The 18,361-nt window shown below is 45.2% G+C and overlaps 1 protein-coding gene across 2 annotated transcripts in view; it reads left to right on the plus strand.

Moving 5' to 3' along the window:
• The first annotated feature begins 2,980 nt into the window (after positions 1-2,980).
• Positions 2,981-18,361, plus strand: part of gfra1a (gdnf family receptor alpha 1a) — a 100,333-nt gene continuing 84,952 nt past the window's right edge. For both annotated transcript variants that reach the window (XM_030106398.1, XM_030106399.1), the window contains exons 1-3: positions 2,981-3,056; positions 3,508-3,813; positions 5,857-5,937. In XM_030106398.1, the coding sequence (XP_029962258.1) occupies positions 3,002-3,056; positions 3,508-3,813; positions 5,857-5,937 (442 nt within the window). In that variant the 5' untranslated portion in view covers positions 2,981-3,001. The remainder of the gene's footprint in view (positions 3,057-3,507; positions 3,814-5,856; positions 5,938-18,361) is intronic.

Here is an 18,361-nt window from a genome sequence, read left to right on the forward strand (position 1 = left end):
TGAAGTGCTGCATCTGCACAGGTAATTCATCCAGAAACTAATTCGTCCAGATTGGCCGGGTACATTTGTCACATAATTCCTGACTTTGACCAATTTTCCTCGTTTCTCAGCTGGGACTGCATTAAAAAAAAAAAAAAAAAAGAGGAAAAAAATCTTCTGATCCAGTGCCATGAAGCACATTACCGTGTGAAACGCTAAATGACCCAGAGACTACATCATTCTGACATTCATTTGCAAAATTAATATCACATATTGATTGAAGCCTTTCATAAATCACAGGACTGAGCCTTCCTCTGACTGGCAAGACTCCCCTTGGAGACTGGAACAGCAAAGTCATCAAACTGTAAGCAGACAATTATCCCACATAGCAGCCTGGGCCTGTCGTTCATTTAGACCAATTTTCTGTCTCTTTTCCTTTCCCCTAGAAAAGAGGAATCTGTGGACATATTGGCTTGTGGCATGCCCATTTAACAAAATTGAAAGCCATTTTTTTCTTTCCACCCCTAGAAGTGGCTGCACCCTGCAGGATTGATTCATCCCTACCTACAATCAGGACTTCCTCTCCAATGAAGGGGATTATTTACTGACGTTCAAATAAGCGATCATCCCATCTCGGAATAGACCTGCTCTCCTTCCTCCTCCTCCATCTGCATGCATGTGTGCATGTCCAGGACTTGATTTACAAGAGGTGGGCGCCAGCGTCCATGATTGATTCAGCCCAGTCTTTAATGCAGAGAGAGGTTCATTGACATAGTCTGGTCCCATGTATTTAGCCAAGTGGATTAGCCTCTGAATAGACAATATAGACAATCAATGGACCATAGGAAGAGATACCGATGACTTGATGCTTAGTTCCTGTTATGACCATCATCTAAAATAAGGGGTGGCAAACATAAGGCCTGTGGGCCAAAGCCCTGACCCGCAAGAGGCACAAATTTCAGCAGTTTACTGGAGTGTATCGTCAGTCAGTCCATGGTTTGAAATAGTAAGAAAAAAGTAGAGGATGTTTTTAAAATGAGCTGCACGGCAGAAGAAGTGTGATATTGCAGGAGAAAGAAGAATGCCGGCTTGGTGCAGGACACGTGTGAGAGAGGTGTGCCGACAGTGAGGTGTCGGCCTGGCAGAGAGGGGATTGCACCGCGAGTCAACACTGAGCCCTTTTTTATTTGCAGCGCTGATCGACAGGCTCACAGATGAAGGTGGGATATGAGTCGGGGTGTTTCTGGATTACAGAGTGACCTGGAGTAAGAGTCGGGCTCAGGTTTAGGAGAAAACTGAGAAGTAGAGGTCTGTTTTGGAAAGTAAGAAAGTGAAAACTGTGTGTGTGTGTGTGTGTGTGTGTGTGTGTGTGTGTGTGTGTGTGTGTGTGCGTGCATGCGTGTGTGTGATTGGGATGGAAGACTGACACGGTGCAGATGGAAGGAGAGGAAGTAAAGCCGAAGTTTAAAGTTCAAGTCGAAACTTTTATTGCACCTTGGGTGTCTGAACAGACGACAATGGTGAGACAACTTTTCAAAAATTCTTTTTCAGTAAAAACGGGAGAATCATCACTTTTTTCCTGAAGCGGGGGTGAAAACAGCTTTAGTTCAGTATCGGTGACTCTTTAAAAAAAGGTGATATTTTGAAATGTATTTCCACAAAACACTGCTCTGAAAGCCCTTTTATAGTTTAAGATGAATCAACGAACCCTTACTTAAAAACTGTTAAAAACAGGAACAGAATGTCAGCGGCTCCTCGGCTGAAGTGAAGTTTCATGAATGTGACATGAACTACTTTTTTTTCTTTTTTCAAATCACTTTTGATAAGCTCTTTGTTCATTTTGACTATTTCAGATTGAATTCAGTGTTGGAAACGTTGCAGAGGGCCTCTGCCGGATCCGGCAGTGACCTTTACCTCAGCATGGCCAACAGATGGCGACACTCCCACAGCGTCCACTCCGCCGTGCGCCTGCCGGGCTGGAGCAGATCCATTCATACCTCCAGACAAGCACCGCGACTGGATCCCAACTGTCCTCACAGCCACTTGCAAATGGGATTAAAAGTCAGACTGGGAGGAGCCACGCACACGCACAGACACACGCGCGCACACTTTGTGGGAAAAGGCAGTTTGCAGAGGACTGCGCCGGCTGAAATGCGCACCAAAAGTGTCACCAAAGTGGCCATGCACGCCTCTCCACGCCGCTCTGGTGCTATATTAATCAGGTCACACACATGCACGCCAGTGTCACGCTCTTTGCCCTCCCTTCAAAGGCAGTTCACACAGCGGGGGTCCTTTGAGCTGGTGTCAGGTTGAAGGGTTAAAATAGTCCTAATCTCCCTCTTATATATTTTCTTAATATAACCAGTAAGTGAGCTGAAAAGTTTATTGAAATCGTAAAGAAACTGCTGAGAGTGAAGTATGTTTAATACTGATTATTTGACTTCCTGCGTAAAATCGCCATTAAAATGCGGTGCGCTTGCGGTGATGGTAAATTTATGATGAGATTACAGTACTTCGGGGTGAGCAGGGGATGGGTGGATGGGTGGGGAGGAGGTGGTGGTGGTGGTGGTGGTGGTGGTGGGGGGGGGATGAAGCTGGCACTCTCCTCTCCTGCTGAATGCGCCAGACAAGCAGTGGGACTCCAGTCGGCTGTGCGCGCTCAGACGCACAGACGCAAAGCATCCACCGCTGCTTTCAGCTCCCCACCTTTTTTTGTCTGCGGTGAGAAGAAGGGAAATAAAGCAAGAAACACTTGATTTTTTTTTTCTTGTATGAGAGTCAGGACGAACTGAGAATCTGGATTAGGCACTTTTTTCTCTCCTCTTTTTCTTTTGGAGCTGGTTTTTATTTCTCGCAGGATTCGAGCTGGATCGCTTCTCTCACGCACAGCGGAGCGCACACTGCTGCACGGTTTCAATGGATTTTAACACAGCGGAAGTACCCTGGGAATTAAACTACCGTTAAGTTGCTTTTCAGTTCGCCAAAAAAAAAAAAAAAAAATCAAGTTTTGTGTTTTCCCCACATGCAGAGGAGAACGATGATCCTCGCAGCATTCTATGTTCTTCTGCCTCTTTTTGGTAAGTTTAACTTGCCTAACGCAGTCCGCTGCGTTTTCAAAACCTGTTTATTTCTTATTTGCGTGCGCTTTAGATGGAATATAGGGTTATATTGAGGGGTAATAAGAGGGGAGACGCTGCGTGGTGGAGGCAGCGGCTGCATTTCACTGATTCAGTCGTGCGCGATCCAAAGTGCTCAAAAAGTCAATCGTGAGCTTTTTTCACAACAATGAGTGGAAAAGTACATTTTAACTCAACTATATCTGTTGAATACGCAAATACACATCTGCTTATGATTAATTGTTTCCCATTGATGCGTAATTGCGCATTATTCCGTGTTGTTTTTTATATGAAGTAGAAAACGTGGTCATATTTTATCTCCGTGAACAGCTTGCTATTTGTAAGCTTTGAATGTTTACTGAAAAGTAACAGGAGGAAAAATAAAGTTTGATGAACCGTCCTCACTTTCCAGATGTGTTGTCGCACGCGGAGGAGAGCGTGCGCGCGGGCGCCGCGCGGCTGGACTGCGTGCGGGCCAGCGAGCAGTGTCTGAAGGAGCAGACGTGCAGCACCAAGTACCGCACCTTGAGGCAGTGCGTGGCCGGCGGCAAGGAGAGCAACTTCAGGATGGTGGACGGCCTGGAGGCGAAGGACGAGTGCCGGAGCGCCATGGACGCGCTCAAGCAGAGCCCGCTGTACAACTGCCGCTGCAAGAGGGGCATGAAGAAGGAGAAGAACTGCCTGCGAATCTACTGGGGGATCTATCAGATCTATCAAGGTTGGCTCTGGATTTACAATGTACAAAAAAAAAATAAATACATGCACGTTACAGTAGTGGGGTAAAACATATGGAATGCGGGCCAAAACCTGCCCACAGTCTAGCCCGACAAAGTATGCTTAACTAATCATACTTTAAGCTCAGTTTACTCAAAAAAAAACAAGTGAAAACATCACATTGTCCCATTTTGGATGCTTTTTTTATGACTCTTTCGCTCACCGCCACTGACAGTGCTACTTTATGAAAACAAATTCCGAGGTGGAAGCTTTGTGAAATCCTCCGAGTGAGTCAGCTCTGAGAGAAGGTGGGAGCAGTGCGCATGCGCACCTCAGCCGGTACGGAGCTCGTCTGCTCATTGCTGAGTGGATGAACATCTCGGCCTCCACAGTGCCATGACTCGTCCATATTCTAGCAGTGGCAGGTTTATAGCTGAGATTCACCATAAGAGCATTCAGTTCATCATCCGTCCATATGAATGCCAAGTACTCTCAGTTGTTAGCATTTATAGCGTTTATCGCTCCACCCGGTGGCCTGGCATGCTAACTACACCGTTTTCAGTGTTTCTGCCATTGTCATGTAAATGTGAAACTTTTCTGAATCAAACAAACCAAAATTGATGCGTTCTCACTTGAAACATTGGCTTGTAAACAGGGCCTTAGTCCCCTTGTGGAAATTCCCGGTTTCTGCATTGTCGAACTCAATTTGGAGCATGCGGCGGTGCAGCCATGTTGGAACGCTCTGGGAGGCTGATGGAAGTCAAGGCCGCTGCTCAGAGGATCACAATGCTGATCGTCAGCAGTGGGATTCGAGCTTGCGAACCTCAGATCCGAAGTGTGTTTCTCTAACCTCTCTAGGCTAGATTGTTTAAAAAAAAATTAAGCAAAATCATCCACAGTGGAAGCCGAGTATCCTGATAAGTCGACAAATCGTTTTTCAGACCAGCACCATCAAGAAAACAAAGGACTGTAGGTATAAAACATGTTGCAAATGTTTGTTAGGTTATTTATATTTATGTGGTGAATATTGGTGTTTTCTCCACATCAAACATCAGGCCAGGTGGTGAATCAAACCTGCAACCCTCCAATGCAACAGCTTCAGTAGAAATCTTTGAGACATGTCTTTGCACCAGACGTTTTCATAAAAATTGGCTTTGTGTCGAGATTGTCAGCATTTTCAGCAGTAATGGTTTGATTTAAATATTTTGATGTCTCTATTTTACTGGTCTGACCCATTAAGGATGAAATGGGTCTGAATGTGGCCTCTGAACCAAAGTGTGTCTGACACTGCTGCACGACAGCCTGGAACAATAGCGCTCCACTTCAGAGTGTTTCCTCGAGATGCCACACACCCTCTCAAAGTCCCCTGGGAGTTTTTGTTTGGGCTAGACGGCTACATTTAGAGAACACCCCGCAGCTCTGGTTAATGTGAAATGGACGTCCCCCATGGGTTTAATCTGCCCTGTAAAAGAGAGCGAGACGATCACTCGCTCCAGCTCCTCCCATTGCCCAGTGCAGGGGGGGGGGGGCTCCAGCACAATGCCCTCCTTCCCTCGGTGACCCTCCCTTCTCTCTGCCACCACAAACACAGACACTCCTGAAAGTAGCACGCAGCCAGTGCTGATCATGCACAATCGCTCAGTTTTTCATCCAAATCCGGCCCCCGACTTGGTCCACAGCCATGATCCTACAGAGCCGGGACATTTTTTGACCTCCTAAATCACTTTCCTTGAGGGTAATGGAGCGTGAAGCCCCTCAGCGCTCGGTTGTGCCATCTTAAAGTGTTGATCATAGCGGGAGGGGGGGGGTGGGCGGCTTTTAGTCTCCAAACCGCATCCAGTGAGTTGACTTCCAGTTGCGCAACACAGCTGACCAACCTGCCTAATCAAGCGTGCGGCTTTGTGCCAGCGTGCGTATCGACTGACCCCAATAACCCGCGTCACATGCAGGCCAGAGCCAGGGCTGAAGGGTGATAAACAAAACAGGAGGGGGTTAAAAACAAATCCATCTGTTCTTTCTAATACGTGGTTTTCTCTCTCTCTGGCAGGGAATGACTTCTTGGAGGATTCTCCCTACGAACCGGTGAACAGCCGGCTGTCTGACATTTTCCGCCTGGCTCCCATCATCGGTAAGAAATCCCTCCAGTGGAGGGTTTCCTCATCGGTCACCTGTCTCAGTTGAGACGCGGTCCAGCTCCACGCTGTGCATGCTGTATCTGAAGGTTTTCTCTGTGTCCAACAGTCCCTCCTCTCCACAACCCGTGTCTCTCTCCCCCCTGTTCTCTCCGCCGGGTCCACTGCATGCCGGCTGGAAGCCACCTTGCATGGGGAGCTATAGTTCTGAGTCTCATCAAGCAGTGGTTTTGGGGGCGGGGACTCTTTGTCACTGGTGTGAAGCCACTTGTTGAAAGGCTCTGAGTGGCATGACGAGCACTTTTCTCCTCTGGGTGGAGGAGAGGCCGAGCCCGGCCTCTAGATGGCGATGTTATTCCCTCCTTCGCAGCCTTGTGGAGGTGCTCCATGGTCACACAGCTGAGATTGTTGTGGATATTTGAAGAAGAGAGAGATGTCTGACGCATGTATGAGGCGTCACTCATGTAGCCGCTTACGTTTTCATTACCGCACCGCAGGTGACGAGCGCCGTGTCGAATCAAACTGGCAGTGTCTGCCTCCACGTCTCCAAAGGATGAGGCTGATATTTTGACCCCTTTCTGATAAAGAGGAGCTCGTTTTGTTTCCGTTTCCTCTGTGGTTTTTCATCTCACAATGAGCTGATTTGAAGGAAGGGTGAGATCATAATGTGGGCGGTGAGAAACTGAAGACAAGCCGTTGGACTGGGTACAGACTTCCCGACCGAGCCAGGTTTTTCTTTTTCATTGAATCGGCATAGAAGCAGAGGTGTACCTTGAAAGGGGAAAATGTATAGCATGGCCTTCTTTCCTTCTGTTAATGTGTTAGCCAGGCCCGGCAAGGACATCGGCGCTGAAACATGTGCTCTGCAGCATCATAGTTCACAGAGCCAGCAGGTGCCATTTCCTGACAGTCAGAGCCGTGGGTTCCAGGTAGATTTATGGCGTCTTTCCTCTCGTGATGGCAGCCTCTTCATACTTGGTGTCCAAATGCCTCTTTACAGTGATGGATCACTTCGATTTTTTTCCCTCCTTAAATGTAAGAAGCTGGCATTTTTTTCCCCTCAGAGCAACTTTGTAAAGAAGGTTCAGTTTGCATGGAAACAGTTTCAAGTGAAAATGCAAAATTTCTGTTGCATTTAGGGTGTTGGTTTACACGACAACAGAGCTCAAAGCTGCTGAAAATGATACTTTTCTGGCTCTGTCGTCATGTAAATGGGCCAAAACAGGGCCTAATTTTCCATGGACTAGTGGCTCCCGTGTTCGACCTCTAAATTCATCACTTCTGAAGTTATTCATTTATTTACTGAAGTTGACATTTAACAAAAATATACATTCATGATTTCCAGACAAAGATTGGACAAGAAAAAGTGATGCAAAGTAAAAGTAGCTCATAAAATAAAGATACAAACTTCATTTTCTGAAGAGATAATTGAGACTGAGCAAACCTTAAAATGAGCTTCTGGGCCACATGAAAAGTGAGCCCCATGATCATGTTCCGTTAGACTGATTCGGTCCCAGTCTTAATTGTATCATAATTACTGGTACATTTTTCTAAATCTTGAGTTAAGCACAAAGGCCCTCCCCCCCATAAACACTTTTTTTCCACAATTTTGTGAGGAAACAATTGCTAGCTGTGCTGTCCAAGGTGCCAGACACCAACCAATAATGTAATACTGGCCATTTTAGATATAATAAAGCCAATAATACCAGCGATTTTCTTTTGATTGGAGGGTTTTGTGCCTTGACGGCGGGTCAAGCAGAAGCAAAGGGCCACATACGGACCCTGAACTCCACGATGCCAACATCAGAATCTCAGGAACTTTACACTGTTATTTTGATAAACAAGACTCGACACACGTCAGTCCTTGAGCCCAGTTAGAGAGAACAGCACTGAGTTTTAACTAGATAAAGGAAGCAATTGAGAAAAGATTACTTTAAACATGAGTTCAGATAAAGTAATGACTGAATCATCTCCTCACCCGTCGGTTGGGAACTGCCCGACTAATCAAATGTTTTTTTTTTCAAACACCTCTTCATGGTCTTTTTTCTTTCGTGGATGTCGGATGTCCGTCATTAAACTGCTGTTCTGGAGAGCGTCGTCTCAGTGTAATGGTGATGAGTGCGGAAGAGACAGAGCGGGAGGACGGCACGGGGGGGATAAATCTGCAAAGGAGGGGGGCATCTGGCCATTAGAGGAGAATCACCGAGCGGGAGAGAGGGGAGCTGGAGCGAGGGTTAATCTGTGAATAGGAGGATGAGGCTGAGAGGACAGAGAGCACAGAAACACAAAGGACCAGATTGCTCTGCCTCTTTGGCTTTTTGGGAGGAAATTAAAGGGCGAGGTGACAGAAGAAGGATGGAGGCAGAGATGATTAGAGCCGGTTTTTGATCGCAGAGATGGGCCCGTATGTCTGAGGTCCACACTGCAGCGGAGCGGACTCCGCAGTGAACTAGAAATCTGCAAAACTTCCAGAAAACTGGTGTACTTTAAAATAAAAAGCACTATTAGGAAAAGTTCTCTTTGGGGATTCTCACTTATGCTTCACGGAACTTGAGGTTTTAGCTGGAGTGCAGTAAAGTACTAAAGCTGATTAGATTTCTTTCTGTATTCTCTCTTTTCTCTGCTCTCTTGTATCATCTACAGCATAAGTGTCAAACACATTTTAGTTTAGGGGCCACGATGCGGTCTGGGCCGGACTGGTAAAACAGTGCCACAGCACCCTCTGAATTTAACCTTTAAAGTTTTTCTTTTGTTGTGGTGCTGAGTATATTTGATGATAATGTTGATATTTTCATAAGAACAAAACAGTTACAACTAGAAATGACGACAATCTCAACATGAAGCCAGTTTGAATGAAACCTTCTGGTGCAAAACGCTGTTGCATGATGTATGTTTTCACAGACTCGTCCTGATAAAATGGCCTTGAGGCTAGTTTGACAGCAATGCGGCAGCATCTCCGACATCTCAGCTGGGGTCTCAGTGTTGTGTCCGTTACGCTAAAAAAAAAAATAAAAAAAAAATCAATGGTGGATTGGTGGCCGAATTAGAGCCTGTTGCGAGCCAGTTTTGGCCCACGGATGCTATATTTAACACCCCTGATGTACATATTTCAGTTGGACATGCTATGCCACCAATATGAGCTTCAAACTGAAGCTTTCCCTGATGATACGTTTGTTTGTGTTATAATCGTTAAACTCGGTGAGCAAAGCAGCTTAATTTTAGCTCTCAGATTCAAGGCAGTGATTTGCGGTGCGCCTCCTATTTAGGGAGACTCACTAAACACGCAGGTCTGTCACAGCCAGGCGGTACGACTCTGTGATCCCCGGCTATAGGAACAATAGGCGGCGGCGGTGATCCTGTAAATCCATAATCGACCCCGCGTCTCTGCGAGAAGCCACTAATCTGGAGCGACACCCACACGTACAGCGTACAGATGCACCGGATCACGCACTGCAGCGCCCCACGGCCACCTGTTCTCCGCCACGCGTCCACAGATGTCACTCTTATTTCATCACGAGGAGGTGGAGAGACGGGATGTCAAACCAAAGGCCCGTGGGCCAAAACGGGGTAGGAAGAGGCATGCATAATGCAACGGCTATAGGAGAAGGGCTTCAGACAGTTCACTGTAGTTTTTTTCTGCCAGAAGGTTTATTTATTTGGCTTTGTGGAATTGTAGACTTTTCCAAAGTTTAATGATATAATCAGGCAATTTGTTCTGCCTGAAGTAAAGTGCGTTTGACATAGAGAAAGCTATAGAAACAAAACAAAGTAAACACATCCCGACCCTCGATAAACAATACCCGACCCTTTATTGTGAAGGTGTTTTTGAAACGTGGTTTCCCCACAAGTTTCCATGGAGTCAGAGCTGGAGCTTTGTCAATAAGTTTCACCTTGAGAGCCGTTTTCAGTGGCTCTGAGCACCGCTGCCTAAACGGACACCCAAAACAACAGAAATTTACCTTTTTCTCTTTGGATTATTGGTGTTAATACTTGCTCTTACGCCCCGTTTACACATTAACTTTTAAGGAATTTTGCACGTCATGTCACCATTTCCTCTTCACACCAGACTGATCATCTGAATCCTTTCCCCCCATCGGGCCTTAAAAGTGGATTTTTTGAGGAGTGGTTAACAGTGTTTAACATCCTGTGCTTCCTGTGCTTGTGACGGATTCATTCCAGATCATCTGACTTTTTCGCCACAATCTGAAGTCGTGCTCGTTATGCCAAGTTGTGAATCTGTTTCTCATTGGAAATTCTAAAATTGATATCGTCACAAATATGTGATCAAATAGTTCTAATCAAAAATCCACATTCCGGGTCCAGTATGTGCACACGTGCAGATGACGCGCAGCAGCGCCGCTGGTTTGAATCAGCTAATTATTTTCAGATCCTTACCTGAGGCTCGGTGCTTTTGCCCTTTGGGAGACGAGTGAGTCACGGTCAGGAGTGAGCAACGCCGTGCTCTGCGCCGAGAAGTGAGCAGCAGCAGCCGCCGCCGCTGTGTGAGCGGAGCTGCTGCGTGCAGTAGTTTAATCTCACATCTGTTTGATGAAACTCAGTTGTGTTGTTTTACCGGAGCCGCGTCGTCGATGAAATGTGGGCACTGTCACAAATGCATGGGTTTGAGACTGCTGTTGGTTATCAGGCGTTTTGTTTTTTTCTTTACTGGAGAAAAGCGGCCATAAACAAGCAGAGACGACACAGGTGATCAGAGAAGTTACGTAGACATGGTCTGCGGCATGTAGACGGCTTTAAAGGCTGGTTTTTCCTCAATTTCCAGTAATAAAATAGAAAGTAAAGCTGCTTTATCTGTTCAACGTGTGAAGCGGAGAGGAAGGAGAACAAAAATAAAAGCAGAGACATGTATATATAATGTATAAATAATGATGATGTGGTGAGACCTGTCATGTCAATTATTGATATGTAGGTTGATCATCCTGCAGGATTATATTGTTAATACAGGGGGAAAAACAGGCTTGCTTATTGTAATCAAGCATCAAAAGGATTTCCTTTCCAAGGATTCTTTTTATTATCGCATTCACCAATTCATGCGTCAACAAACGAGTTTTCATTTCTAAACAGACTTGTAGAGTTTTTAGAGCCAAAGGCCACAGCTCCACTACTCAAACCGCTGATAGACTTCAGAAACAATAACGACGCCTAACAAATGTCCTCTGGATTCTTTCTGAAGTCCGCCCTGAGTGCTCCTGGTCAGCAGATATTTTCATGAGATGTGACGATTCAGGGTGGAGACATAACGGACCGTTAGACCTGAACGAGTGCTCCTTTCACACTGCGTTTCGAGTGAAACATCGTTTTGTGTTTTCTTTTCAGAGCAGTTTTGAGTTTCCACACGGTGCTGTTGGTGGTTTTAGTAATGAAACCACCTTCTACTGCAGATGAAGCGTTTTCTCAGGCTGTGGCGTCCATGTGCAGTAGCTGCGTTTCAGAAATGTTGCGTTCTCCCTTGTTTCCATTTTGGACAAGTTCCACCTTGGGAGTAGATCTCACAAAGTTGCATTGTAGCTTCTCCAAGTACCGCTGTCATGCAAACAGACCATCAAATTAGAAGTTCTCCATTTCACTTGAACATGTTTTCTTTTTTTTTTAAATGAAGTTGCTGATCGTCTTTAATCCCTTCCTCATTGAGATATTCCCTTTGTTCAATCCATTCATCACTTTTTCCTCTGTAGTTCTGCTTCATTATGTCTCTTTAAAGTTCCTCTATTGCCTGTTTTTCATGGATCTGTTGTTTTAGGTTAAAAAAAAGTACATAGAAATGTTCCTGTAGTCTTTGAACAGCCTGAAATGCTGCTGCCTGTTCACGTCCAGCCTGTCTGACAGACTTTGAAAATCAGTAAAGAGAAAGGCAGACATCACACGGGGCAGAAAAACAGTAATCTTCCATCACAAAATATGAGTTCATATCCACTCTGAGGTGCTGGAGAGCGGTGGTTACACGAAACGGCTGCCTTTTTCCCGACCGGTCGTGTACGAGTCGGTGATCCGTGCAGGGAGGTGCGACGCATAGACGGAAAGCGTAACTCAGATTCGAGTGGACTCCAAATTACTGCCATGCTGTTTGGCCCAAGGTGCTCCAGAAATCAAAGCAGCCCAGGAAACAGATGAATGTGCAGCCCAGGTAGTTTTGTATTATGATATTCATGAACTCCTTGCTGTTCCCGGTGCCCTCCCAGCCCCCCGATGAAAGAAAACACTTCGCTCACTTCCTTCCGTCGTCGCGCCTCCTCTATCATCTCCATCAATGCTCAGAAGTAAACGTTGGTGCCGGAAGGGTATTGTTTTCCATAAATCAGCATTTATTAAGGAATGAAAATAGTTAAAACTCAGAAAGTTATTTGAAAATGAATCAAACACCAAACAAAAAGCAGGCGACAACCAAACAAAACACAAGTGCGATCTTAAGGAAAGTGCTGACTGCAGCAGTTTTCCGTCGAGGACTTTCCCGGAGTGCAGAGGTGCTGAATAAATGGTTTTTGTGCATTTTCTACGCTCACTCCATCCATTCATCCGGGAAATGATACTAAGTTTTGGTTGCATCCTGGTGAAAAACATCCAAGACGAGTGATAGTCTGGATGACTTGGTTCTGCTTACATTCACACAGCTACACACATTAATGCTCCATCTATTTGACAAGGCTTTAAGTGAAAGTGCATCGGTTTTGCGTTTCCATCACAGAAAAGTTCTGCCTTTGTATCGGAAGGTTTTGAAAATGATGTCTGCCGACACAGAAATGGCAGAGACGTCACAGAAGCACCCTCCCCCCCCGAAGTAACGCCACTGTTTAAAAAGTTGGGTTTTTTCGGCATCTCAAAGCACCATCGTCGTGTAAACGAAGCCCCAAAGTGCAACGAAAGCCGTGCGTTTTCACTTGAAAATCATCAGTTGTTCCCAAATAAACATTTCAGAACTGTGGGGGAAACTCCAGAGACACGTACCCAAACTCTCTCAATCCGGGGATTTGTTTCTGTGAGAACAGAATTAAGCTCAGCACAACACAACCTAATATAACGTATTATCAGTCATACATCTCCTTCAGTCAGTCTCACCTGCACACATCCTAGAAAGTGATTCATGGTGCGAGTTTGTGAAGCTGTGCTTTTATACATAAATCCCAGCATGCGTTTGTGAATGCTTGGGAGTAAATGTATTCTTTTTGATAGAGATCCGACGCCATAGTTGCGACTTGAGGTAAACACAGGCGCTGCGGCTCAATGACGAGGTGTCGGGGTTTGAAAACGGATAAGAACATCACAGATTCCAGGAGGTGCGAGCTATGAATAAAGATGACTTTATTCAGCTATCATTTCCCGCTCCACCCTGCGGACTGACCTTTTACAGTTGTTTGTCAGTAACCGAAGCGATAATACGGCGTTCAGGACGGCGGCGCTTATCTTAAACTATTTGTGCTTCGCAACTTTTAAGTAAACATGACAGTCTCTCCAGCAATTACAGAGCAGTCGCACAGAATTAAAGCGGAAACAAACTTCTAAACTCGGTCTCCGTGTCCTCGGATGTCAAGGGCATCAGGAGGAGTTGCTGAAATTCAGCTGAAGAGTTGCCGCCGTTTATCTCCAACCTGTGCCTGGTCCAGATTTTCCACAGGCACTTCGGCAGTAATCAGAAGCTGTGTTCCCTGCCTGGTAATGAATTTATTCCCCGCCGTTGCGTATTGATGTCTGCTTGGCTTAAACTCTCTCCTTAAGCTCTGTCCTCCTCCCATTTGGCTCTCTGTGTATCACCCACTCACCGCTCATAAGCCCCGATACACCAAAGCTCAATATTGTGTCTTTTCCATGTGTCAAGACTTCAAACGCATCGTCGTGTCCTCCCTCCCTCCCTCCCTTCCACTGCCGAAGCACAGCGGCGGCGCTGTCTGCACGTGTGTGTGTTGCGAGTGTGTGGAAACATCTGTAAGTGCGTGGAATGCCTGTCAAGCCAAGGCAGCGCTTCAAATCCCCCTGCGCTGACACACAGGGCTGAGAGGCTGTCAGCACCACTCAACCACTGGCTGCAGAGGAAGTCACTCTCATTATGAGCTGCCAATGTTTGGAGATAAGAGTGTCTGCCGCTATCTCTCTCCCCGCTCCTGTTTGTGTGTGCGTCTGCATCTGTGTGTTTACGCGAGCGCCAGATAGAGTCAGGGAGGGAATGCAGAGGAGTTACAGAGGTACAAGCATAATTTATTGTGCTGTATCTTCTGGAGCGAGGGAGTGGGAGAGTATCCTGCATCTCCTCTTAACTTTATTTTGTATTTGTTGGTTGACTGAGCACAGTTTGCTTCTTTTTCTGTGCCGTCTGTTCAGTCCAGTGCATTTGTATCAGCAAGTTTCTTCTGGACTTATATAGTGCAGCGGCGCCATCTTATTCAGCTTCATTCGGAGGAGTGCTTCTAGATATCGAGAATAACAGATTTTTATTGTGGAATTTGTTATAATTGCTCAAGTTTTATGAAGCTTGGTAATTGGTTTGTTAAATGTACAAACATTTGATCAGTTGATGTCTCTCTCGTGCACTGACTGTGGGATTGCATTAAGGATGCATTTACTCGACAGTGGTACTCCTAACTTCTGCACATGCTCAGTAGAGGGACAATTAAGAATGTTGGCCTTCAGAGCGTCCTGACTCCCAGTCCAGATTCTCTACATATCGCATTGCTCTGTGTGCTTGTGTGTTTGGTTTTCTGACAAAAACAACAGTTGCAAAACCTTTGAGATAAAAACACAAGAATGAAGTGTTTTGTTTGAAACATGTAGAAAGAAGAAGCCCTCTGAGGCAACTTTTGTTGTGATACTGGGCTATATAAAAATGAATTGATTGATTGAAAGATTCACAGCGACAAATCTAGTTTTTTCAACAAATTCCAATTTACTGTTGAGTGCATTATCAATCCTGAAGTGACTTTGTTCTCCTGACAGCAAACTGGACATAACAGTGTGTATCTTCAGTTCACAGTGAAAAATCAGCAGCTTTCAATGAACTTTGCTTCTCTATAAAACTGTTCGAAATTTCAAAAAATATTCATTCGTGCAGCTTGAATGACCCGATTAGAAACAGGCTGAATTCAGTCCCCTGATGAGGGCAATAGTTGACAAAGTCATACTTGGTTTATTTTCTTGCATTGCAGTCGTACACTTCTGACCCCAGCACACTCGTTCCACAGAACACTACTCCATGTTAGCTTTATGAGTCAAGCCCCCCAGAGCAGACTTCATTCAAGGTGCTTTTTCCTTTTATCTGCAACATCAGTCACCAGCTCCTGGAAATTATGCTTCTGAACTGTTTCCCCCAATTATGCTGAAAAGTGGCGGCGTTACACAATGAAGTATGTTCACAACAGCTTTGTGAGAGATGGTAATGCTGAGTCAGAGAGGTCCCTCTACTGGGAATTCACTGTGCAAAGGATGACATTAAACATTTTCAAGTCAAAACTGAAACTTCAGCTGTGTTTTGGTCCTTTGTTTACAAGGCTGTGGGACTCTGAGTCACCAAAAGTGCAACTTTTACTTTTTGAAAAAAGGCTCCCAAGGCGTAACTTCGCGAAAAGTGTCCGACTCCATGCAAACAGGGCAGTGCAACTTTTCTGAAGCACAGCTATGAACCATTCTTCTGCACATGTCTGAGTAGATGGACAGTAACAAACATGGCCACCTCCACAGTGTCATGACTTCCTGTCCTGAAGTTTCATAGCCGACAGTCAACCACAATAACAATCCAGCTCTGTCGTTTGTCGATACAGGTTTCCGTATACTCACTATTTTTAAAGTTTATGGCGTATTGTTCTTTGCTCTGTGATTTCACCCCCAAAAAAAACATCGCCAACTAATGGCCTGGCATGCTAACTGCACCATTTACAGAAGACTTGGTTTTCAAAATGCTGTTTCCGAAACAAAAAGACAAATGGCACGTTGAAATGTCGCCGTGTAAACAGAGCATATGACTGTCAAACCTGAACTTTGACTGCTACTGATTAAACATCTTTGATTTAAAAAAGTCCTTTGTTGGGGTATTATTGGTTTTTCTTCTTTTGTCTTAAGTATTGCAAAAAAAAAGAGGGTTTCCAGTGGAAAGGTCATCAGTCTGATCACTCCGATGCGCATATCTTTGAAATGTTGAAGGAAAAGTCCACACAGAAAGGCCAACAAACCCCAGGCGAACCGCCGGGCCCATAACACCCCTCTCGCACCGTACTTTATTATCGTACAGTTCAAAAGAGTCCAGAAGTGCAGAAGACCCTGAAAAAGTCCGACTGAGACTAATGATGTTGCAGGAGTTGGCTCTCTCTGCTTCCATTAGGTCCGCTCGGCGTCTCTATCTTCCCCCGCCGTTCCCTCTGCCGTGCTGACGTCCAGCAAGTCCTCATTTACAGTCTGGAATTTGTCTGCACTGCATACAAAAAGCATCATCCTCCTGTGAGGTAGTTTGTTTTGTTAAAGACTCCCAAATCCACTGCTGCCATCACTGTCCCTGCGCAGTGAAGCCTAATCAATACGGCACTGTGTTAGATTGGAAACTCGAGGCTGTGTCTACAAGAATCTATCGATTGCTCCCTTTTTTCCGCCCTTGCCCTCCTTGGTTTTTGCCCGTGTTCTTCCGTTCAGGCCCAGATCAGAGGCTTTATCCTTCAACAAGCTTTGAGGTGTACAGTTCCATGTTCTGTCGGGGATTCGGGTTTTCACTGACCTTGTCTCTTCTCTGTATATTCTCTTTTCTTTTTTTGAACAAGTCGTGCAGCGTTGTGTATGCTCGGTTAAATATAGATGGATCCTTGAAGATTTTGGCAGAAAGAAAGAGATTTAAGGAAAATCCCTGCACATTGTGGAAGAGAGATAATTCTGATTCAGTGGTAGCTGTCAACTTGCATTGAAACAAAAAGAAACAACCTTGTTTAGATTAAATCCAAATCCCGAAGGCAAGGTCAAGCAAACACCTCTGTTTTCTGTCTCCTACTGAATGTAGGTGTATTTATTTTTACATTTCATCATTCAAACCCGATCCTTTCATATTCCTCCTCCCCACATCAGCCGGTCACCGAATTCACCGCAGGGTTTCCAGAAGTGACTGATCCAGCTGTGGGGCCGTTGGCAGGGATAATTCTAACAGCAGCCTTGTCTTCAGGTTGCCAATCCAATCGCCGGCGCTCGCACCGCGGGCCAAGAAAATCATTTAGTCGAAAGTGACCAGATTTGAGTCCCTCTGAGAGGTCTTTGATTGGATGTGAAGTGGAGGGGTGATTCATCATAGTTAATAAAGGCGGCTGACAGCTCCAACCAGCGGGAAGGAGCATGTGCCAGGTCTGCCTCCCGCTGCTGCTTTATGCTGCATGCAAATATGGACAATTAACTTTTCACATACGCGGCTGTAGACAGCCTACGCAGGTAGTTATGCAGCAGTGTGCGCGCACGAGCAGTCGGGCGGGAGTGGAAGCGAGAGAGACGAATCGCAGCAGTGTGCAGTTAGTGACTGCACAAAGACTGGAAAGTAACAAACGGGCGCTCATTCTTCGGCGTCCGTGAGCAGGTGTTGCTTGTTGAAAGTGGAGTAGTAAGCTAATTGCTTATTTTTCTTGAGAGTATTGGCATTTTGGGGCGAATTGGCCACATTTAATTGTCACTGTTAGAGTGGCTGCATTTCAATGTGGAGTTAATGCTGCTTTAGAGTGACAAGGAATCGGTGAAGCTGTGCTCACAACGCCACAGGAAACGCGTTGATAACACTGCAGATAACCTCAGTGTCTTCAAAGCACATTTTCTGTGATAGAAAAAGAATAAAGCATGTGAAAAGTCCATGAAGGTATCATGAAAAAGATGATCATTTAAAAATGTTCTGCTCACAGTCATAAGTTAGCATCGGAGTGGCTAATTTTGATCATCCCTGTTCAGGAAGTAGTTTGAGTCACACAGCAAAAGAATAGCAACAAACTTTACTTTTGTATTAATTTTTGTGCTGGTTTTTCCAAATTGGACTTAGTAGGTAATCTGTTTTCTGTTTTAAAACAAATCAACACAATGTACAGAGATGTCAATGTTTTGCAGATAAAGTTGAATAAGAGTGCTTGATACATTTTTTTTCCAATGCTTATGACGATACTTGTCATGTTATAGTTATTTAAAACGGCAGCAGGAATGCTTTAACTTCGTTCAAGTCATGTTCTTGGTCCTTTAGTCCCAAACATTGGTGGAACCACTTCAAAGTGCGTGAGAGTCAACCACAACAGCGCGCCATTTCTCCAGCGTGATTGACATGTTGGAGGACCAATAGTTGAGACTCGCATCACGCCATTCATTGGCTCAAACATCGTCCATTATACCTTTAATGGTTATAGCATATTGTGTGTTAATGTTTATAGCATATTGGCCTTTGTGGCAAAAACGATGTGTTTTCACTTGAAATGTCAT

This window comes from Salarias fasciatus, chromosome 13, assembly GCF_902148845.1.
Source record: "Salarias fasciatus chromosome 13, fSalaFa1.1, whole genome shotgun sequence".
In the NCBI taxonomy this organism is placed as follows: Eukaryota; Metazoa; Chordata; class Actinopteri; order Blenniiformes; family Blenniidae; genus Salarias; species Salarias fasciatus.